The sequence below is a fragment of the Uloborus diversus genome, chromosome 2, assembly GCF_026930045.1.
Source record: "Uloborus diversus isolate 005 chromosome 2, Udiv.v.3.1, whole genome shotgun sequence".
NCBI classification, from domain to species: domain Eukaryota; kingdom Metazoa; phylum Arthropoda; class Arachnida; order Araneae; family Uloboridae; genus Uloborus; species Uloborus diversus.
In genome coordinates, this window is record NC_072732.1 from 146,956,029 (window position 1) to 146,980,774 (window position 24,746).

The 24,746-nt window shown below is 30.9% G+C and overlaps 1 protein-coding gene across 1 annotated transcript in view; it reads left to right on the top strand.

Annotated features, from left to right (window-relative positions):
• Window positions 1-14,530, top strand: part of LOC129216067 (flavin-containing monooxygenase 5-like) — a 64,956-nt gene extending 50,426 nt beyond the window's left edge. The window contains exons 2-3 of the mRNA XM_054850212.1: window positions 6,276-6,914; window positions 12,731-14,530. Coding sequence (XP_054706187.1) covers window positions 6,279-6,914; window positions 12,731-13,693 — 1,599 coding nt within the window. The 5' untranslated portion in view covers window positions 6,276-6,278 and the 3' untranslated portion in view covers window positions 13,694-14,530. The remainder of the gene's footprint in view (window positions 1-6,275; window positions 6,915-12,730) is intronic.
• Window positions 14,531-24,746: the final 10,216 nt, after the last annotated feature.

The window sequence follows — 24,746 nt, forward strand, 5'->3', positions numbered from 1 at the left end:
AATATTTTCATTTAATAAAAAACTGAAGCTTAAAATCATTTAAAAAATACAATATCAAACAATGTATAAAGCTCAAAAGTAAAATATATATCGAGTAACCTTAACATAAGAAAAACATCTTTGTATTATTTAGTCATATAGGTTTTTATCTAGTCTATTCAGTGATCAGAACAGGCTGCGAAACATTAGAATTTGACAGTGCGCAGTTAAATATTCAGAAAAAATATTTTCTTTCTGAAAAAATACCTATACAATTGAAACTGACGCAGTATAGGTTACAAACTCCGCATCATAGGCTCCCTCCTATGCTCGTATTTGTTGTTATATGTTTCATATTGAAGAATTTTCCTTTAAAATATGATGCTTTTCCTGCATTTTTTACCCGTGTTCATGTGTGCTTCAGGCCTGTTCTCATGTGCCCGCTCTAGTGGCACATGTGAACAACTGCAAACTTTTTTTTAATACCATAATGTGAAGATTTTTTTTTAAATCCCACCCCCCCCCCAAAAAAAAAAGAAAGAAAAAGAAAAATCCATGACACAAAGAAAATTTTATACAATTATGGGGACACTCAAGCGTTGAGAAATTGATAGTATTTTTTGGAAAAAAAGAAATAAAAAAAAAAAACGTTCACATATGCCCCCTTTTCCCCTAATGTACATCAAATGCATAATCTATAAAAAACAGCTTACAGAATACATTAAATAAAGCACAGAACAAGTTATAAGGATTTTTTTTTTTTTTTTTTTTTTGAACCGAATTCGAGTGACTTTATTTGTTGCTCTTTAAGAAATAAATAACATAAAGAACCTATAGTCTGCAAGAATCATCATTAATTTATAAAGCAGTTACCTGCCGTGAAAAACAAAAAGTAGTCAATCCTAACACTTCTGAAAATGCATTACTTGTTTCAAAAATTATTCAGAGTTCATGTCAAAATAAATAACCTAAGATCTCGCTCATGAGATTTCATCTCATATCACATATCTCCCTCAAATTCATCAAAAACAATATAGGGTCATTCCATGTCAAATGATCCAAAGTTTTTTCCCTCACCTTTTTGTATTTCTTTGAAATTTGGCTCATCGATTGTACCCTTTGTGGTAATCAAAAGTCCAAATTTTGAGATTTTTTTCTCTATTATTTTTTTATTTATGACACTTTGATTTTTCGAAAAACCTGCTTTTTTTCATGGATGCTTGAACATAAAATGGACGATAACTCAGCACCAAATATAGATAGAAAGATTTTGTAAAAAGCATTTTAAAATACATTAGTTGCTGTTTAATAGGATATGCAACATGACTAATTTCAAAAAAAATTTAATTTCAAAAAAATAAAATTTAAATTTTATACTTATATTTCTCAAAAAAGGTATAGTGATTTTTTTTTAAAAATTCTCAAAATTTTGTGTGTATTTTATCTTCATTTGTGCAAAGTTTCAAGTTGGAATCTCAATGAGATAATATTTTTATGAATTTTTAAATAAAATTTGACTTATGAAATAATGACATTTTTCAGATTCTAACTAGTTAAATATGGGGTTCTTTTACTGGGGATGGTCTAGTAAGTAGTAATTGATCCTGACTATGCTTGAAATGAACTGACATGACTTTGTAGATTAGTACCCCCCCCCCCTCTCCGCCACACAACCACTTTTTATCTTTTTTTTTTTTTTTCAAAATTGTATTTAAAAAAAAAGCCGGCACGTAATAGTTATAACCATAATAAACTGGGACGCACGCTGCTAAACATCAGTAGTGACTAAAGCTTATAAATGGGGGGGGGTCATAAAACTAAAAGTCAGAAAAACTGAAGAGGAACATGGAAGGTTATGCTCAAATTAGCAAAATTTTTTTTGATCTATAACTGCTTTTAATATATGTATAAATAGATCTCGCTGCATTGCTCTCGTTTACAAGTGAAATTAAAAGAAAACTAGCATTAAAGAAAAGAAAAAACAGCTGCACCCCAAATGTTGTAGAAAGACAATTAGTTTTATGCGGACAGACATATGACCTGATACTTAGATTTACTTTTAGTTTAGTGTAAAAAGAATGAAACAACACGGGGGGAAACACTCCTATTTTGCTGTGATCTTGGGGCAAACTATTTCTTTCCTCCATCCAAAATTGAAAGTTGGTGCAGGGGTAAGGGACGAAATGAATCATAACTTTCCTTATGAGATAGTGAAATAATCAAGTACACTTTGTGAAGTTCGGATTGAAAAAGAAACACTTGGTCTGAAAAAAAAAAAAGCATCAGGTGAAGCGTGATACTAGTATAGTATTAATCGTATGTGTGAGTGAGTGTGGGGGGTAGGGGGTAATGTACGTACTTTGTCTTGCTTTAAAGAAGAACATTTACCAGCTTTTAATATGTTTTCTATTCATTTTGGTTTTTTATTCATTTATTTATTTTTTACATTTTGAAAATAGTTTTGAAAAAAAAAAATAATAATAAAAGTGGTGGTCCGGGGGGGGGGGGTGCTTGCCAATTTACAAATTCACGTCAGCTCATTTCAAGCATAGTTATGATCAATTACTACTTACTAGACAATCCCCAGTGAGAGAATCCCATTTTTAACTAGTTAGAATCTGAAAAATGTCATTATTTCACAAGTCAAATTTTATTTAAAAATTCATAAAAATATGATCCCATTGAGATCCCAACTTGAAACTTTGCACAAATGAAGATAAAATACACAAAAAGTTTTGAGAATTTTTTAAAAAAAATTCGTTATACCTTTTTTGAGAAATTTAAATTTAAAATTTAAATTTCCTTTTTTAAAAATTAAAATGTTTTTGAAAATAGTCATGTTGCATATCCCATTAAACAGCAACTAATGTACTTTAAAATGCTTTTTACCAAATCTTTCTATCTATATTTGGTGCTGAGGTGTCGTCCATTTTATGTTCAAGTATCCATGAAAAAAAGCGGGTTTTTCGAAAAAATCAAAGTGTCATAAATAAAAAAATAATAGTGATAAAAATCTAAAAATTTGGACTTTTGATTACCTCAAAGGGTACAATCGATGAGCCAAATTTCAAAGAAATACAAAAGGGTGAGGGAAAAAATTTCCCAAATTTTGGATCACTTGACATGGAATGACCCTATATGATTTCTTCTCTTATTTTAGTACTTCAGCTGAATACATCATTCAATATTTGAGGAATCAAAGTAGAAACATATTGCCAGTAAATCACACCAGCACTCGCTTGATGAGAAACTAGCCAAAATCGAAAAAAAAAAAAAAATCCACAAGAACTCGCGTGGAGATGAACAATTCAAATATATTACGACTCGCAACCTGCCTCCCTGAGAGTCCTTCAAAATAAGAATCTAAAAATTGACAGAATTACTTAACTTGTCGTATGGGTCCTTCATGTAAAATTTTATTAAAATCGGAATTGAGGAGGCCTAAAATTCATTATTTTTGTGATTGATGTGGCATGGAATTTTTCATCTACGAAAAATATGTAAATACTCCTGTTTGTTTTATCCATTTGTTTTGCCATTGCAGTCCCAGTCTAATTGTTGGTACACTGTAACATGAGAGTATTGGGACAGTAAAATATATTCTTTTGAAAATTTCTGAGAAGGGGAAGAGGGGGGTGCTTTGAGAAATTCAATGTCAAAAGTCACGGTGAATGACCTTGAAACTTAAATCTCTCGTAAGAAGAAAATAGAAAGCTACTATAATTCTTCTCACTTTTTAAGTTTTTTTACGGGCATATATTCCGAACAGTTTTAAAACGGAAATCTAAAACTTGGGCAGGATTATTTATCTTGTTATATGTGTCCTTCATACTAAATTTTACTAAAATCGGCATTTTTCAGGTCAAGAAGATGATTAATCCGACATGGAATTGTTCTCTATCATAATATGAATTGCTTAAAAAGATAAGATATCAAAATCTACTTCTGCTATGTATTGAAAAAAGATAAGCCCTATCTATTATCATACTAAGATAAGTGAATTTCAAACTAAAATATGCTACCCAATTTTAAACGAAATAAAGAGCGAAGAATATCCTTCCTGTTTTTAATTTTTCTCCTGCTTTTAAAGTTACGAAATACTTGTCTCTTGTTTAGTAAGATATTTTTTGTTTTATACCGATACATTCTATTGCTTAAAAATAACAACATCTTTTTAAATAAAAGTCTTAAATCATACATTTTACCTTAAAAACATATGTACACCGTTTATAATTAGAATAAATGTAGTTAATTTTCATTTGATAGTATTTTTAATAGTATTGTTCGTAAAATGAATAATTTTTTGAACTAAGAAAATAGAAATTTACATATCATAAAAAACTAATTATCTTGCTACATGACAAAAATATTTAAAACAATAATGTTAGTGTGGTTACGTAATAATATGAGCGTTTAACACGGGGGTTTCAGATCTCTTCCTAGCTCTTTCTTTTAAGTTTGATAAAACACAAAAGTTTTTTCAACGTATTTTTTGGCGGTTATATTCTAACGAATCCAGCGCTTTCTATTTGATATTAAGAAAATAAGTTATTAATTCTCTTACTACAAAAACAATATAATTACAATGTGTATTCTAGTTTTTCATTTACTTAAATATGAAAAATCCTGACATGACAATTATGCCCCTTTATGACTCTGATGTATTTGAACTTGCCTTTTGGCATCACTTGGCTGTTATGTCGTAATACATTTTCGGTGCCAGCTTGAGATCTAAATTTTCCAAATAAATACAACGCTCTATCAAAATCTTATGCAACTAACTGCTGTTCTATTTTTGCATCTTCCACTAACAATATAATGCTTCTTGAAAGAATGACTGAAAAAAATGTTAACAAATAACCAAGTGTTGAAGTTGATTATGTATAACTAACACATATTGTTGCGCTGGAATTCTTTTCAAATACCTATGCTGTTATTTTTTGAAATAATAAATGGTTAAAAATTAAGTGTTGCGTTCGCTAGTCGTGTAATGAGTAAAATACCGGGGTAGCATTCAACTGGGGTCCTAAACATGCATTTGTCTTTTTTTCCCCTGCATAAACATGTGCTGCATAATATCTTAAAAGTTCGTATTAATGTTTTCTTTCCCCCTCTTCTTTTGAATAAAATCAAATGTAATTCCGACGCAGTAAATTTGTAGCTCATTTATATGCAATTTATTATTGTTTCTGTAACGATTCTATGATTCATCATACTGGAGTTTTGTGAAATTTTTTATGCATACTGAATGTTTTATAAGTCATTGGCTTATCAAAAATTTTAAAAATTCCTCTAAGAAAATCAATTTTGGCAAGTTTGGCCTTCTTTATTAATCCTGACTGAAAAGTAATTTGATTGTTCGTTAATAAATTAACTTTTTTTTTTAAATATTTTTCTCATGTCATTTCATTAAACTATTTTTTGTATACATTTTGTAACACAGCAAATTGTTGTACAGCTGAAATGTTTTAACACATTTAAATATAAAAATAACAAAAGAAAGAAAGCGAGCAATCTTTTAGTCCAGAATTTCAAAATTTTGGTTTTCAAAACGCTATTGTATTTTAATTTGATTTATGCCCATTATAATATTTCTTTTAAATTATGATTGCTTTTTTCGTAAACTAAAATGGAGTGATTGTTTAAATTCCCACAGATTAGTAACAATGTATGCTCAAACCCTTGTTTTACTGAATTCGGTTATTTTATTGTAATTTCTCTTTCATGACTTTTCCAGGTAAAATAACCGATTTTTTCCCCCTTGTAAGCTCCGTCAAAATTCGAAATTCGAAAATCTGCACGAATCCAATACTTTCTTCTATATATTAGATATAGAAGAAAGTAAAAATGCGTTATGTCACTCTTTTTTTTTTCTGAATATCCCCTCCTTCCACCTTGCAACAAAGTTTCTCACCACCCCTCCCTTTCCCCCGTCTTTGTCGCATGTAAGGATAAATCTCATAAATCTTTTCCCTTAAAAAATTCGTGATGTCACACTTTTCTTTTAATCATATCCCCTTCCTCCGCTTTGCCACAAAATGTTGCAATTACATAAAAACATTTCCCCCTCAAAGAGTGACATCATTTGTCTACAGTCCTTTATTATAATCTTTTTTTTTCTTCAGGATATAAACCTTCTTTCATACTCGCATTGGGTATTTTAAGACTTTTTTTTCCTTTGGCCAGAGAAACAGGTCAAAATGAATAACAATTCGATTAACTTCAAAGCTGCTTATCTTGTTTATCAATACCCATGAGTCGCACATAATTAATTTTCATTTCTGAATTGCTTTCAGGACATGTCCGTGAAAAGGAAGAGGATAGCTGTCTTGGGCGGAGGTTTTTCTGGGATTGGTTCCATCGCAATGTTGAAAGACGAAGGACTAGAGCCTATTTGTTTCGAGAAAACTGACAAGTTAGGAGGAACGTGGTGTTACAGGGAGGAAAGTACAGTTGGAGTTCCCTCTATAATGCCCACGACGATTATAAATCACAGTAAAGAAATGGGAGCCATCAGCAACTTTCCGCCTCGCAAGGAATACAACAACTACATGAGGCACAGTGAATTATACCAATACACTCTCGAGTATGTAAAGCATAAAGATGTAGAGAAGCACGTGCAGTTCAACATGGAAGTTGAGCATGTTCAGAAGGCGGAGGATTACCACGAAACTGGCAGGTGGATGGTAACTGTTCGAAACACGGTTACAAACAAAGTAGAAACTGATATTTACGATGGCGTTATGGTTTGCACAGGCCATATTAATCGGCCTAAGATGCCGCATTACCCAGGACAAGAAAAGTTTAAAGGGAAGATAATGCACACTCATAGTTTGAAACGAGTACATGAATTTACAGGCAAACGTGTTGTTGTGGTTGGAATGGGGTGTTCAGCACTGGATGCAGCAGTTGAAGTCAGTAGTGTTTCGAAGCAGGTAAGAAGTGCAACTTGGTTTAACCCCGTGGTTTAAGAAAAACCGAAATGATGCTTAATCTAGATGAAGTATTATTATTTTCTCGTAATCGCCAGTGTGTATCTTACACGAACCATTTTAAGCTATTTTTGACTCCCTCATTGCCCAAAATCTATTAAACCTACGTGCTTGAAATTTTGTATGTTTAATAGAGCTTCCTGGCAGACTTGTAGTCCTAAATTTCATGAATGTACCTCTTATAGTTATGGAATTATTACTATCTGAAAAGTGTCATCTTTTACACTGACTCATTAACTCACTCATCAAAATGTTTATGAACTTTCAAGTGTCTCACATACTTGAAATTTGGTATAAAGATAGATTTTCATGCATATGTAAAAGAAAAAATCGGTAGAATTACGGTAACCAGGTCGCGTTTGCGGATTTTTTCAAAAACAGCCAAAGTTGGCACCTACGACTCAATGTAAACAAAATACTTCAATGTAAACAAAGGAAATCCACCAATAAGAATAGACCCCTCCCCCCCCCCAAAAAAAAAGCGGAGCTCTCAATGACTCAAACTATCACCTTGGTAACAAAGAGTCTGATAACTTTTTTCTTTTCCTGATCGTAACCGCAAAGAAAAAAATATTAAAATTATTTTTCCTCTTTTAAATGATGATAATGTAACAAAATATACAAATAAACATATTATTAAACCTGATTTAGGAAATCATCCAGTATAGATAGCATTTTTTTAAGAGAGAAAACAATTAAATACTTGAAAGAAAAAAAAGGGGTGGGGGAGTGGATATTTGGAACATATAATTGATATTTTTCAAAAACATTTAATGCAACAAAAATAATAATAATAATAATAAAACTTCAGCTGTTTTTGTCTACCGTGCACAATTTATTCGAACAAAATACATAACTAGCAATGAGCGAAATGAGCAAAATGGAAACGAAACATTATGTAACATTAATATTGTATTAAAATTCAAAAAAAAAAAAAAAAAAAAAGCTAAATAAATTAAAAATACCAAAAAATGACGTTAAAGCTCTGTTAAAATGTAAAATAACATTCTAATTAAATGATTTAATAACTCCATTAAAATTTAAATTACTGTACCAAAACATATTGAAACAAATTTTAAGGAACAAAAAAAAAAAAATGTAAAATAAATTCTAACAAAATTCAACAACATTAAAAGTTGGATCGAAAACTACATTAAAGTATGAAACAAATCGTCAAGTAAACAGAAAACGCCATTAAACAGTTAAAGTGTAACAGTAAAACGAAAATAATCTATTTGATAAATTAAACTACACGAAAAGATCCAGTCCGAGAACGTTATGATATAACTGTAAATTTTAATTTTACCTTGCTGAATAATTATAATAATTAGTAAAGTTCAAATTAAAGATGGAACAATAAAACATGAAGAAAAGTACTTACGGCGAGCAAAATCTATAAAAAAAAAAAACTATCCAAAAGATATGAATGACTAAATTTTAAATCAACAACTTAAAATAGTTAAGAGTGAAAAACATTCCACGATGTAAATTTTTTTTAAAATGTTTCGACGATCTAAGAACTGAAAAGATAAAGTTTACGTTGCCAATTTTCAGAAAAAATCAACTTTCTGAAATTTAAAAATATAACTCTATAGAATTAAAAAGAAAAAAAAGATTTATGAGACAAATCAATTACAATTTTGTGTATCGCCGATTGGCCAAACGAATAGCGAATTAGCTTGGTTGTAGGGTTGCTAATATTGCTCTGTCGCCAATTGAAGTAGCGGGTTTCCAGAATGAAACATTTATCGTCGCGACCCAGTTACCGTAATTCTACCGAAAAATCTAAAAATTTAAAAAACTACTTTAAAATAGCAAAAAACTACGGTATTTTGTATGAGCATCACGGCGTAATCACTTCACCGCGCGATTGCAAAATATTTCGTCAAATAAATCAAAACTAATAGGCTCGTCAAACGATGCCAAAACAAGGTAGTTGAAGTTTTAAATTAACAATTTCATTTCTAACCGAAATGGGGCTTGAAACAGTACTTTAAATTCCGCTAAAATGAAAAATGTCCATTCAAATAATTAAAATTACAAATCTAGATCTAAGCTTTTAAACTCAAAATAACCGCCTTTAAAATTTTATAAAAACTTTAGATCTCAATTAAATGAAAAATTTTATAGGAGGAGCAAAAATGGCAGCAATCATTTCAACAATTGAGAAATATTTTCGCCAAAGACCAAGAGCCAAGACCTAATGTACGTTGGCCTTGCCGTTAAATGGGAAAACAGCTGATTACTGCTCAAAATTGGAGATCGCGCCAAGTCCCCAGTTATCAAAATATCTTCATAACTTCTAATAAAAAGAAACCGCAAACCATTGCACCGTAACAGCAGAGAAAAAAACTAAATCATATATTTGTAATATAAGGTTTTGCATTTATAACTGTCTAAATTACAACATAACCTTTGATTTAGCTTTTTAAAAAATAATGATATCCCAACAAACATTAAGTTCGGTTGAAATGAAGTGCGGAAAAGACGATGTCACCGACAAAAGAAGTTCAGATCTAAACAGTTACAAAGTCCCATAGCAGTTCCTCATAGAAGTTGGATTTTCCAATGTTCTTCAACTCATTTAGAAAACATTTTTTTTTACTTTCTTTGATATTGGATTTAAAACTTGCAAATTTGAAAAAAAAAAGAAAAAAAATAGTGATGATTAAAACTTGCCTCAAGTTTAAAATCCAATATCAAAGCAAGTAAAAAATTGTTTTCTAAATGAATTGAAGAACATGTGAAAATCTCACTTCTATGAGGAACTGCTATGGAGCTTGGTAACTGTTTAGATCTGAACTTTTTTTTGTCTGTGACACCGTCTTTCTCGCTTCTCATTTCAACAGAACTTGGCTTCTTTTTCACATTTATGTTTTGTTGGGATTCGCAACTGCAACGAACTATAGGGGGCACTGAAGTCACTGTCTAATGGCGGACTTAAAAACTAAAACAAACGCACATGGTAACGAAGAAAATGCTAAAAGTGTTGTGATTTTTGTTCGTACGTGTGATTTTTTCGCTTTATTCTTTTTAAATTAATTTTCAAAATCTTGTGGATATTCTGGCCCACGTAGAAAGAAATGAGAATTCAAGAAGCATTACTAAACGTTAAAGATTAATGCAAACTACGTAGTTCGTAGTTCTAAGCAGCTATTTCCACGATGTTGAATTCGATATTTATCCATTCTTGATAAAACTAAATAATAATTGTGGCCTGACAAGAACAACAATTAATGCTAGAAAATTCAATATGACATTACAAATTATTATCGAAAGAAGATGATACTTCTTTGCCTTGCTTGGCTAGCGCTTATTGTTTTGTATTTGTTGCTGAGTTATTTCTCTCGAATTCCCGAATCGGTTAATTTAAAAATTTTCTGTTTCGATTTTTCTAATTTCTGAGTTACGATTTAATTATGTCAAGTTATGCAAATCATCTACAGAATTCTTACGGATATATGGTGGCAGTTTTCTTTTCAGTTGATTGACCATTATTTCTTTTTACTTACGAATTCTGTAATCTTACTACCATTTTATTCCACTCATGATAAAAATTAAAAATGGTTTAACTAAAAACGCGAAATCTCGCCAAGGCTACTTTGCTCGCACAATACTAAAACTATAACCCTGAACAAATTTGGCGAAACCTTTCAGCTGAGAATAAAAGGAATAAAGTAAATTCTTTTTCTGTGAAACATTTTTCATTTTGTTCTACGATAATATATTCAAGAAAATATTTTGCATACCGTCCATTCCAACTAAATGCTGCTGTAAAAGATGGTTAGTTAAATTAATTTAAGATTAAAAAAAAATTCATATTCTTACAAATTCATACAAAACAATAAAAAATTTTTACCTTGTATAAAGTTATCCAAGTTTGTTAATCCAGTTTTCGCTTTCACCATTTTCAATCAACTCATATTTTAGAAGGAAATAAGGAAAACTAACATTATTTTGAGAAGCTCGAGAATACTACTAAGGGACGAATTAATTTCTGTAGCTGAAAGCAAACTAAGACTCATCGATTGCGTTAATAAATACTCAGAACAAACTGCCTGTGTTTACGTCAACAGACACACGTGGAACGCAACGTGGCAATATTTTAGTTTCATCGGCAGTTTTGTAAATCAAGGCAAGGTAGCGTATTCGAGCGCTGGAGTTCCGAATTAGTTTTACAAATACAAAGAGGGAAAATGAAATGAAAATGAAGAAAATATTTATTTGAAGTCATGAAATTTTTTTTTCTCTCATAAAACTATCAATTTAAATTTTTTAAAGCTGCTTGGAACTCTATGATCATTTAGTAATGAAAGTTAATATTAGAGAACATAAAAAAACATGGCTGCTTAAAATTGATTCTTAGAAATTAGCAGTATCCCAAGGTACAACACTCTCCCCTTTGCATAGCAGAAATATTCGTATAGTAACGTACATTTTCATCTAAGCAGGAGGGTTACTTTCATATTCTCGTCAGTGTTTGAATTTTACATATGTTAAAATTCAGATAAAAGTAAGATAATAAATATTTTTGTTTTTCCCGAACATATTCCTGTCCCGAGAAACACCAAAGAAGTGAAAATCTAAGAGTCATTTTTCACTTTCGATTTTCAATAAAATTTTTAAGCTCAGTTACTCCGGAACGGATTTTTTTTTTCTTTTTGTTTGAAACATTTTTTTTTATAACGACGTTTGGAAATATGAGTTCAATTTCTTTAAAACAGCCTTTGGATTTAAAGAAAAAAGGTGCTTTTTTTAAATCCAGATCTTCTTATTTTTCGTATAACAGGTTTGAAAGTTATTCGAAAAAACAAGGGTAAAACAATCAAAAGTTTTAAAATTGGAAATTTAGAAAAAAAAATATTTTTTTATATTTTTTATTATTAATTTTTATAGTTGTGCGAAAAAAAATTGCCTTCATATTTACAAACGAAGCAAATATTTTTTATATAATATTTTCAAAAAAATAAATATCGTGCACAGTTCATGAAGCAATTCTTTTTTTTAAATTCGCAAATTAGAAATGATGCCCGGGTTGCCAACTTCGGCAAGCTGTGTATCAAAAAAGTAGTGTTTAGAAAAACAAAAATATTTACACAACTACATTTTTCTGAGTTTTAACAGTCGGTAAATTTAAAAGCTTACGACATTATGGTGGCAGTTTTTTTCCCATTCCTGTTCATTTTGTTCATAATCTTTAATATTTAATACGTGATAATTTTTCATGCACCTTTACTTACTTTTTCCTCCTAAAAACTAAATTTTCCCCCTTAATATTCAATTTTAAAAGACACTACAAATTTTTAAATAAATTTCTTAAAGTAATTATTCTCTAACTTTTAATTGCATATTAATCGCTTTGAATATGTAAAACACACTAAGAAATAACTTTGATTTGGAAATCTTGAGCAAAATAATCAAAAAGTTATTATTTTGCCAAGCATTCTATCTCAACACAATTCAACAGAAGTAGTTGTTTGTGCAGACAAGGAAGAGGTTTAAAATATTTTAATAAAACTATTATTAATAATTCTGCTCTGCCTAGTTAAAAACTTGCGCAGGCAAAAGTCTTTCTTTTTCTTGCGGCTGTTTGTATGAAACCTTCATTTATTTAATTTTCATTTCATTTATTTCCTTTTCCACGTTAGAGTAATTTAAACCCCCTCTCAATACAACCTGGACATAGAGTACCATTTTACGATACATTATTGCATTTGTCGACTATTTTAAATGTTTATTCATGTACATTTCTTTAACAGGTATATCTGAGCACTCGCAGTGGGGCATTCGTAATCAACAGAGTTGGACCCAATGGTTACCCTATTGACTATGTCGTACTTCGAAGATACCTCTTTATGTTTATAGATATATTGCCCATAAATCTATCTAGCTGGTATATAGAGACATTTTATTTAGATCCAAAATTTAACCACAGATTGTACACCATACAACCAAAAAGCCATCTTTTATCTAAAGACCCGATTTTGAATGACCATATTGCATCGAAACTTTTATCTGGATCAGTAATTCAAAAAGGTGATATTAAACGCTTCACTGAGGGTGGTGTGGTCTTTGAAGGAGACACACATGTAACGGAAGTGGATGTCGTAATCATGGCAACGGGTTATACTTTTAAATTCCCTTTTCTTCAGGAAGGGATCCTGCCTCTAGAAGAAGGAATGATAAATTTGTACAAAGGCGTGTTTCCTCCTCAACTGAAACACGCAACACTGGCTTTCATAGGATTTCTTCTTCCTCTTGGCCCAGGTTTTCCACTTGGTGAATTGCAATGCAGGTGGGTAGCAAGTGTGTTTGCAGGGAAGAACCAGCTGCCGTCTAAAACTGCAATGCGTAAGTATATTAGGAGAAGAAATCATAACATTATGAAACGCTACGGACCAGGTGAGAAAGCATCATTGCATGTGGATTTTGTTTCGTACATGGATGACATTGCAAATGAATTGGGAGTAAAACCAAATTTCCTCAAGCTCTTTTTCATGGACTTCAGACTGTTTATGAAATTAGTTTTTGGTCCATGTCTGTCTTACCAGTACAGATTAGACGGACCTCATAAGTGGGATGGAGCTAGAGAAGCAATTATGACTTCTGAAGAGAGAATATACTGGCCTCTACAGAAGAAGGAGAAAGTTCAAAAGAAAAGTTTTCTTGAATACATTATTGAATATGTCTTGAATTTAATACCTTCAAATATTTATCTGTGATATTAGTTTACAAGATGAACATTTTGACTGATATAAGACTAATTTTTCTTATTGGTCTAAGTTTTTTTTATTTTTTTTATTTTGTGTGTGCCAATACAGATGTGAAGTGAATGCAATTCCAGATACAAAACATCTACCTTCTACGACGAGAAAAAAGTAGTAGATCACAAAAAAGGAATTATAATGTTATGAAACTCTCGAATAAATTAAGATATGGCCATACACGTATATCAATTTCACAGAAAGATTATCTTGTAGAGGAATTGCGAGTGAAGCCACATTTTCCCTTAAATTCTTCTTTACAGATTCCTCATGATGTTAGGTGTTCACTCCATCCCTTTCCTACCATTGTTTACAAAAGGGTCTGCATGGTTGGAAAGGCGCTCGCTAAACATTTATGATTTGAGAACATATAATGCATTGGACTTTGCAGAAGAAAGAAAATACACCGAAAATTAAAAGATTTTTTTAAATATTATTGAATTTGTGTAGAATTCAATAGCATCATTTTTTATTAATCTGATATTACTTCGAAATTAAAGTGTATATATTCTGCATCATCTAAAACTGGAAGCATTTAATTCGTTGAAAGACTAAAACGTAACATCTATATTTTATTATTTGGTATACTGATGTTTTCTTTCTTCGATCCAAAAAATATTATTTTCATTCTTAATTTTTATGGGGGAAATAATACTGTACTACTTATAAAGTGTAAGTTTCGTAAATATATTACACCTTTCTATTTCTAAAAGCAGAATGTACATTTATTGCTTCAAAAATTATAGGTGGTTTTTTGTGTCTTTTACTGGAACAAGCAATACAGTTATTATTAACATGGACAGGTGCGAGGAAATATCCATTTAAATAAAATTATTATCACTTCTTTCACCTTTATAACTCTTAAATTATGCAAAATAAATTTATGCAAAATCTTTTATATGTTTACATTTATTTACTGCATTTTTAAAAGTCTAGATAAATAATTAGCCATTTCTTTGCTCATCCATATGAAGATAAATAAATGAACAAAATCTTGTGCAATTTTTTTCAGGTGTGTTTTTTTACACAATGTATCAATTTTTAATGTATCAATTGTCAGAATTTCAATTTTCCTCACTGCACAGTGACCAGTATAATGTATTAAAATTAAAAAAAAAAAAAAAAAAAAAACATAGCAAGAAATAATTTGCATCTACAGATCAAAACTTCTGGTTTCTTTTGGTTTTAAGTAATAAAATCAAAAGTAATGTCACATTAAACCACATATTACTTAATGATGGTCATAACTGCTTCAAAAAAAAAAAAAAAAAAAAAAACGTTGAACCCAATGACAGTAACAAGAGTTGAATCTGAGAGGGTATTTTAAAATAATTTAAAATTCACTCTTTCTTCGCAATTTGTTTTAACCTTCAAGAAAATAATTTCTATCATTCTGTCGCAAACAGTTAATTGATATTGTTTAGTCTAATAACCTAGTTTACTGAAATTAAAGCTACTTAATTTTGAAGCATCACACATTCTTTTAAAGTGAAAACTGCTTTTAAAAATACTGTAGGCACTTTTGTTGAAGAGCAGCTGTCACTGGCTATAAAGAAATTTGGGGTAAATGGCTAAAAGCGAAAGAAGACAAACTGGTGTGACAGACTCACAATAACAGATCACTTGGAAAATTAACTATGGCAGTTAATTAAAGGGGTTCGGAGAGAAATCAGTGAAAGCCTTTGCAACGAGCCTACGTCCTCGAATAAGATCATCGATTTTGTGACACTTCTCATCTCTTCTCATTTGAACCCCCAAATTATTTCAACCATTTCTTTTCATCATTCAAAGAAACTTTTTTTTTATTATGTTTCATTATTTCTGAAATGGGCCCTTTCTACATAGAAGAAGTTCTTTCAATATTTAGCGAGCCTATTTTTAACTCTACTCTTATGGGATGCTACTTGGCATCTAAGGGGTAACGAATGTTCCGCTTCATATACGTTTTAAAAAAAGTATATTCATATGTTGAGAAAATAAGTCAAAACTTCACACATAGATTTTATGTTTAAAGTATTCAGTAACAATTTTGAATTCAGATATGATGCGACCTCAACAAATCATTTTGTCAAACAGTTGCTAAGTAATCCAACTGGAACTGCTTTTAATTCCTACGGTTATACAAAAAACGATTCAGAAAAGTTCCTGGAAAATAACGGGCAACTGATGTACCCAATTTCTGCCAATTACATATCTTGCTGAAACCAGGAACACTTTCCGCTAAATTTTAGTAACCTTTCTGAAATTATCTTTTAAACTTTCTTAACATTTTGGAAATATCCCGGTTAAAGACAATCATGTTTCTGGAACCTTCAAGAAAAATTATGTAGATTTTTTATGGGTAATTGATTGGAACATTCCTGATTCGATAAGAAAGCTCCAGAAATTATTACAGCCATAGTCTAAGCAAAGACAGAATTGTAAGTAAGAGCCAAGCATCTACCTCACCTGCAATTCTGGCTCTGCAGCTATCCAGTGAATTTTTCTTACTCATTGAGAGCATAGTCAATCTGAATGGGACGTAATCGAACTAAAGCCGATATATTGAATAAAAGTCTTTAAACTATCAGTTCAGAGAATTTTTCACAACAGAGAAAAGTCTGAACTTGTGCAACTTGTAAATTTGTAGCAATTCATGAAACCTTTTCGCCAAGATACTTGATTTTACGTGGAAATAGATGTAATTCTGAGAAATCTCGAAACGTTCCTCAGAAATATTCAGTACCGTTTCGGATTTTTTTTTTTTTCAACAGTGTAGGCTGAAACAGAGAGCAGAAGGTACTAAAAATAGCCCCTAAAACTAACATTGTATCTAAATAATGAGAGTCAGTTTTAATTCAGGACGAAATTTAATGTTTAGTTTCCATCACTATTTAGAAAATTCGATAAAACTTCAGATATAGGGAAGTGTGTTGTACCTTGGGACACTTTTCATATTTTAATTTTTAACGTCAATTATTTGAATCAAATTTAAAATCTTAAAGTCACATTAAAATACCCCTACATATTTCTATGAAATATATTTTTTTAAATTCAGACAGTTTGAAAAAAAAAATAATACAAGACATTTAAAGCAAGAGTTCCAAGCTGTCCAAAGGTACAACATCCTATTGTAACTTGGGGCATATCCTGTTGTACAATGGGAAAGCCTCCATGATTCAGGAAACAACCATATAGTTGAACCAATTTTGCACCAAAAAACAAAAAATATATAAATATATTTTTTTCATGGTAATTAATTAAATCCTGAATAATGAAAGATAAATTATAAATAATGAATTATGAATAATTATATAACATTAATTTTGTTTAAAAGACTCCATTAGATTAGAATAGTGTTCCATGTTCCTAAACATATCCTTATTATTAAGAACCATGCACAATTTGTACCTTGGAACGTATCCCAAGATACAACATGTTTGGCTGCCCCAAGGTACAATCACCACGTGGTTTAAGAAAAACCAAAATGGTGGTCAATCTAGATGCACAATCATTATTTTCTCGTGACCAAAATATTTAAAATACTTCTTTTTCATAACAAAATAAACTTTCATTTGATTAGTTTTAAAAATACAAAGACAGAAAATGAAATAGAAATAAAGGAAGTATTTACTTTGGAGCCATGAAATTTTCTTTCTCTCACAAAATCGTCAATTTTACTCATTTGATGCTGTTTCTTACTATGGCACCATTTAGCGGTGAAGGTTACTGTTCCAGATTGCAAAAACATGGCTGCTAAAAATGGATTCTTAGAAATTAGCAGTGTCCCAAGGTACAACACTTTCCCCTACAAGAAATTAGAATACGTAAATAAATGTTTTTGTAGATGTAATTAAAAGTATATTTCATAAAGCAGACTTTCTTCAGTAAATAACTTATACTCTCTTGATGTCCCATTATACAGGATGTTTAAAAGAAAATTCATCAAAAAAAAAAAAAAACTTCTTCCTATACGAATATAATTGTTTTTCTTTATTGAATGGTATCTCAAAAAGTTTCTAGGCGGGAAACTTTCATGGTTTTAGATGATTTTCAACTTAGCGCTAGGCACTAGGGCAGCCACATACTACCTTCTGAGGGGGAAGAGGTAACCAATTCTTACGTTGCTATAATCTATATTATTAGAATTGACAATATGTGTTCAAATCAAAGGTTCTGGGGGTAGGGGTCAAATCAAAATCCCTTCGCTGTGTCTCTGGGAACTTTCCTTTCCTAGACACCAAAGTAATAATGATGTTATTTCTTAAATAGCTTTTTTTTTTTTTGAATAAATTTTCTTTATCAGTGCAAAACTTTATAAGCATCTTGTACTTCAAACATGTTTTTTGAATTTTATCAATGAAAGTAAGTTACGGAAGATCAGGATGCGTTGCGCTTGGGTTACTAATTATTCATTGCTCACTTTCTAAATAAAACATTTTAAAGCACGGAAAATATCAATGACAACCTTTTTTTTACTTAATAAAATAAAGTTACTTTAAAGGAAAAATATTTTTTTATGTTGCCACCGTGATTTGATTAGCGATATCATCTTCCCACTATCGACGATTTCTAGTTAGAACTACGTGTAATGTGTAAGGAGAAAAATATAATACGCTTATTAAGCTCGCTTTTAATGAATTCATACTACTATTTAATTCAATAATTAAAAAACGATTCTCTATTATCATCATTTCGCGTTGAAGTTATGTGTGGCGGTCCTAAAAACGGGGAAAAATTAATAATAAAGCGTAGGAAAAATCAGTTCTTAAATATTTTCAACTGAAATCTTGGCTCTTTACATGAAAACTGTTAAAGAATGGGGTTGTTTTTTATATATGAATTTATAGTATTACTTCAATTTTTCTTCACACATTAATTTCATAATACAATGATTCATTGTTCATTTTACACATTATTTGATATTCAATTAATTTCATTTGTAACAAGAAAAAAAAAAAAGGTTTTTTCATCTACTTAATGTCCGTTTCATTCTCGGGATAGTTCATAGTTTTATGCGGATGAAAACATTTCCTCTAAGGCGCGGCGAACATCTCGTCGACAGGTTTCAGACAATCGGTCCGAAAAACCAGTTCATTCTGCTCTGCAGTGAGCGCGCACACCTAAGCGACAGGGCGGGGGTACGACATTTGTCTCCGTCTTACCCCCCTTCCCTCGAAGTGTAGCAGGAGGGATATTTGTTCCTGGGTCGCTCCCGCGTCGCCAAAGACAAAACAGCAAGATGAGTGTTGTGTTGCTAGAAAGCGCTTAATTTAGTATCTCTTTTATCAAAAATGTTGAAAACAAAAAGAAAAATTATTTTAATCCTATCGTTAGATTGTTCGAACAAAATATAAATGGAGATAGCGCGGATTAAAGTCGAAGGAAAGCAAAATTCTACTGGAAAATTACATTTCAAAAACTAAGAACTATGATAGTATTGTTAAGTTAATGTTTTTGCATTACTTTTGGATTTATGATATTTTTATTCTAAGCTTTAAATGAGGGATGTGATAATGTAAAATTTATACAGAAATGTATGCATTTGACGCCTTTTGGAACCATTTTGCACGTTGTAGTTTACTTATAAATGAGTAAGTTCAATGATTTCTGTAATGGTAATTTCTGTAATGAAATGAATTATTTTAAGAGGTTTTCAATTTAACTACCAAACTATGAACATTCAAAGTTGAAACTTAGTTCAGTTGTTGAAAAAAGTCTGAGGCGCTGGAAGAAATTGGTCAAAACGAGCTAAATGAGAGTGCACTGAGTTCCATGTTTGAGAAAAAAAATTGTGACGATATAATAAGTGTTATGTAATTTTTTTCCACTAAAATCATTGTATTATTGAATAATAATATTTTTTAAATAGATAACTGATATGGTTTTACATGAATAACTATTAAATGTTAATAACACTGTCCTAAATGTTTTTAATATTAAACGTTTTAGCACCTTCATAGCTTTTAATGAATTGCGTGATTAGTGTTGAAAATTCATTAAAATAAAAGCAATTTTCGAAATTTGATACTCAAATTGTAATGTAAAGCGCTGTCTGTAAGTCAAACATTTTTATTATTATTATCAAATGATAAAGTTCTTGTTTTCAACGTTTCAAATATTTAATATTCGGTGCCGAATTTATTTGTTTATATTAATAAATATTAAGTTAATTTGTACTTTAAATACGTCGTACAGTTAGTCAAGTGCATGCGACTTGAGTATTTATTTATTATTTCATTTACATTCCTTTATTTAATAATTCCCTTATTTATTTATTCATTCATTTTCTATTTTATTCATTCATTTATTTACTCATCTGTTTCATTTTCTTTTCATTTATTGATTCATTCTTTTATGTCCATATTTGTTTAAGATATCTTTAATAACTTTAATAATCAAATAAAAAACGTTTCCTGAGAAAAATATTAAATTTTTCTCTTTGCCCATCAAAAAAAAAGTTACATTTTCCACCTTTTTTTTTTTTTTTTTTTGAGGTACAAATTTACTGCCAAAAACAAAAAAATAAAAATATGTTTCAGTGCAAGTTTTATTGTAAAATGTATTGTTCGTTCTTTATGTATCGCCATTTTCAGGACAAATTTCCAATTTGTTCATCTTGAAAGTTTTCTCAACTATTTCACTTTGACCCACATTCCACACACAATTGATTAGTTCTTGAAAATTCATAGGATATTACAAGAGGTTTTGATTAAGTTTAATTTAGGTACTTAACACTAAAAAACTTAAAATAAAAACATCAATAAACAAAAGCTCAGTCTGAAATTTATATTAATTTCTTCTTCACCTGCGAGTAAGGAGTAACAATAAAAACAAAGTTTCATCATCAGATGAATCGTTATCTCACCCGCGAAACGTCGCCATGTTTGTTAACAACTGATAAATGTAGCACTGCGCATGCGCGCTCGATACCGTCTTACCTGCTGGTTGTCTGTCAAATGTGCGCTGAAAAATGTTTTGTCGCCGACGTGAAGGAGGCAAGACAAATGTCGCTGGCATGTTTCAGACAAATATCCTCTAGGTGTGCGCCCTGCCTAAAACTACGTTAGCTAAGATTGTACTCAAAAATATCTGAAGCATTTTAAGATTGCAAAAGATTCTGATATAATAATGATTCAATAAATGTTCTGCGGAACAGTTATTGAAACTATACTATAAACGAAAATTGTTATAAGAGATAAAATATTAATAATTACAAATGTGTTATAAATGTGTGATAAGAGGTTTTTGATATTGCAAACATAATCATTTAAATCACCTGAATACGGTTACGAAACGAACCGTGCTTTAGGAACCGTAGTACGTGTGTATTGATGACTCCGTAAGCTCCCTATACGTAGTGTCCTGTTTCCACCATACACAAAAGAAAATCATATCGGTGTAAGGGCGACGAACTTTTCTCATGTCTTCTAAGGGAGGTATGATGCTTTTTTCCACATGGGATCACGCGGACAGTTTAAACCAATACTGTCCATGTTATAAATTATTTGTATTAAGGAATATATAATCTCAATGCTTCGCTTTTTCTCCCAAGTCAGTGCTAGGAATGCCACCCAATCTCAGCTAGAAAGCTAGACACCCATCCTATTTCTCCCCCGTACCTCCTTTGACCCTCCACACCTAAAATCCCCCACACCAACCTCGAGTACACCGAAAATGTTCACTCCAACAAGCAGTAGCTATATAACTGATTATCTACCATTATACTTTTTTTTCTTCTTTTGGTTTATTTGTTAGTGTGTAGAGTAAGTGCATGTTTTCGTCACTGGTTTAATAAATTTAGACCACGTGAGTGTTTTCGTTTTGAATTTTATTTCAGAATCTGAATGAAATTATTAAAGGGCAATTCCACAGAAAAGGGGAAAAGGTGGCAGAATTTTAAAATAATATTTTTCTCACAATTTTGGTATCAATGGAAAGGTAATTATCTGAAGTGTATGGAAATAACAAAAGCAAAATTAATTAGAGTTCTGAGGCTTCAAATCAGGTTGTTATGATCATGTTCTTACGAGTAACTTATTTTATACGACTTATGAATGGCTGTTTGATACTTACATTATCGCATTTTTCAAATATTCTCTCTAAAATATGCTTCTCAGAACTCTCTAGAAGAGTTATATACAAAAAAATTGCACTTTAACTGAAAAACTTAATTTTTAGGGATTTTTTCATATAAGGCATTTTTGTAATTCTACGCCCGACACCAAATTGGCTGAAAGTTTATGTTACGTAAAACTGAGTGGAGATTTTTACAAAATATTTTGTCTGCAAATAAAGATTTTATATGCAATTAAAAATAATCATTTAAATTAAATTTCAAAAAACTAGTTATGCTTAAATAAATGGTCAGAAAAATTTCTACGTCCGACACCAATATTTTCCTAACTGAAACTAGGTTTAAAGGCATACGAAAATTCCTGGTTAAATTAAATAATTCACACATGCTATTCATGCCTAATTACGTATTTATATTTATATTTTACATAACATAAATTTAAAGAACATATACACAATATTTTGACTGGGGAAAATATCTGAAGATAAGAAATGAGTCTCATATGTTTATCAATAGCGATTAAAGTAGTTATGTATAAAATTATGAATATTTAAGAAGCATTAGGGTTCTCAGTTCAAAAATAACACTCCTCCCTTCCCCAGTTTTCACTTAAAAACTCTCAGGTATTTTTGGTGAACTCGCAACAACCCCTGTTTGTGCCTAGAAATGCTCAGTTTCGTTTTCAACAATTTGTAACCAACATCCAAATTTCTTATTATTTGTTAATAAGTTAGATTTTTCTTCATTAAAATTCTGCAAATCAATCTTCATTTCTTTTCACCTTAGAGATTGAGTTTTTTGTTGTTCACATTAAAAAAAAAAAAAAAAAAAAAAAAAAAACCTTGACAAAATGCGTCTAATCTCTCTTGTTCTCGTTATAGTATTTTCCTTATTTTATGAGTGAAGACTTAAAATACAAATTTCCTGGAATGATACATAGATATTGATACATTAGGGGTGTCCATCTCCATAAAAGCAATGAGATCCCCCTTGCCCCCCCCCCCCTCCAAAAAAAAAAAAATCCCTCAAGAACACCCAGAAGAAGAATATTTTGTCAGAAAAACAAAGAAATGTCTTGAAAAACATTCCTTGTAAACAAGTTCTATGACATAACTTGGGCCATGACCCCCCTCCCTCCCTACATTCTTTTTGCATAAAATTTTTAGTTTCAAATTATTTCAATTTTCACAAAATTATTTGATTTTTCACAAAAAATGGTGCCCAGGGAAAAATTTTGCACCGACTCCTGTTATGCATATTTTCCCCTTTTTTATGCTTTAAAATACCATAATATATAATTCCATAAACAAATTAAGAGTTAAGCAGCTTTTTAAGACGTTTATTTCATATCGGATGTTGTCTGCTTTGCACATTCTACGTCCGACACCAACTATTCTACGTCCGACACCAAGGGAAAAAAAATTGTGCTATTTATCCGTGAATTAATTTGGTGAAAAAGGAAAAATTATTCATATTTCAGCTTTACTTTTCAATATTGAAGTAGTCAAAAAATCTGAAAATAGTTCATTAAGCTGAAACTTGGGTTTTTTTCAACGTACGTCAATTTTCAATTCCCCTTCCATCTACGTCCGACACCATGAGGTTTTTTATTTTTAATATTAATAGTTTGAATTTTTTTTCAGAAATTCTATAAGTTTTTATAGTGTTCCTACATACATAAGTATTAAGAAAAAAAAAATGGCTCAGTTCATCCATTTTAACTCTGAAAAATATGAACCTTTATTGGTAAATTTCGTGCAAATTCTACGTCCGACACCGTGGAATTGCCCTAATAATGAAAATAGTAGTAGGTCAGAATATATAATTCCTTTTCCCTATCTTTTTTTCCAAGTCAGTGATAGGAACTCCACCCACTTCATCTAAACAATCCCCCCCCCCTTCCTCTACCCTGAACCTCCTTTGAGTCCACACTTTCCTGGTACACCAGCCACAAATGATGCTAAAGCTTCTTTTTTTTAACGAAATATAATTCCAAATTTTAATCAATAATGAAGTTAAAATTCAATTGCCTATTTTTTAAAGTCAGCGTTTGGGGAACCGCCGCTTACCTTATCTGCACCCTATGCCCTACACTTCATTTTAATAAATGTAAGAGACGACTGTAAAAACAAACTTACATTGAATAAATAAATAGATTTATGATGATATAAGTAATCGCAACTATCAATTTATTATTTTGCACCTTGATTTACAAGTCTCCTTGAATTATGTTTGCTTTCCTGCAAGGACTGGTAGGGGGAGGGGAGGGCGTCAGTTTCTATCAATGACTTACTCAAGTGAGTAAATATGAAAATGACCCCTTGTCAGAACTTAGAAACTCGTGTAGTGCATTGTTAATAACAAATTGACATTTTTAATGTCTATAGTGTAAATAATGTTCAAATTAGATGAAGTGATTTTTTGTTTTGTTTAAAAGGTATATTTTGTCACATTAATTGTGCATTTACAAAGGAAATGGAAAATCAAGCTTAAAGCTGGACGTTTTGTCCCTACGGAACAGATTTTCACCGCAAGTCATTCTTCCCTACGTAGGGAAAAAACAGGTGAGCGGCTGCATTAGGAAAACGAATTACCCGGCTTTTGAAAAAGTTTAACAAATATTTTCTTAGTGAATTCAGATTTGCGGAAATTTTGACCAAAAAAAGCGAACAAAAAACAAAGTAAGGTACTTGGTTTCCGCGTTCAATAGACATTAATTTCAATTATCTGACAACAATAAGCTGAAATGAAAATTAAGATTTAAATTGTATTTTTGCAGCCGGTATTTTTTCCTGTAACTATTTTTTTTTTTTTTTTTTTGGATGATTAAATAAAATTTGCATTATTATGTTAGCACGGAACCATATTCCATCTTGTGTCGTGATAAGATAAGAAATGGACTTCGATTGGACAGATACCAGAAGAGTCAAACTTTGCAGACATGAACGATGACGA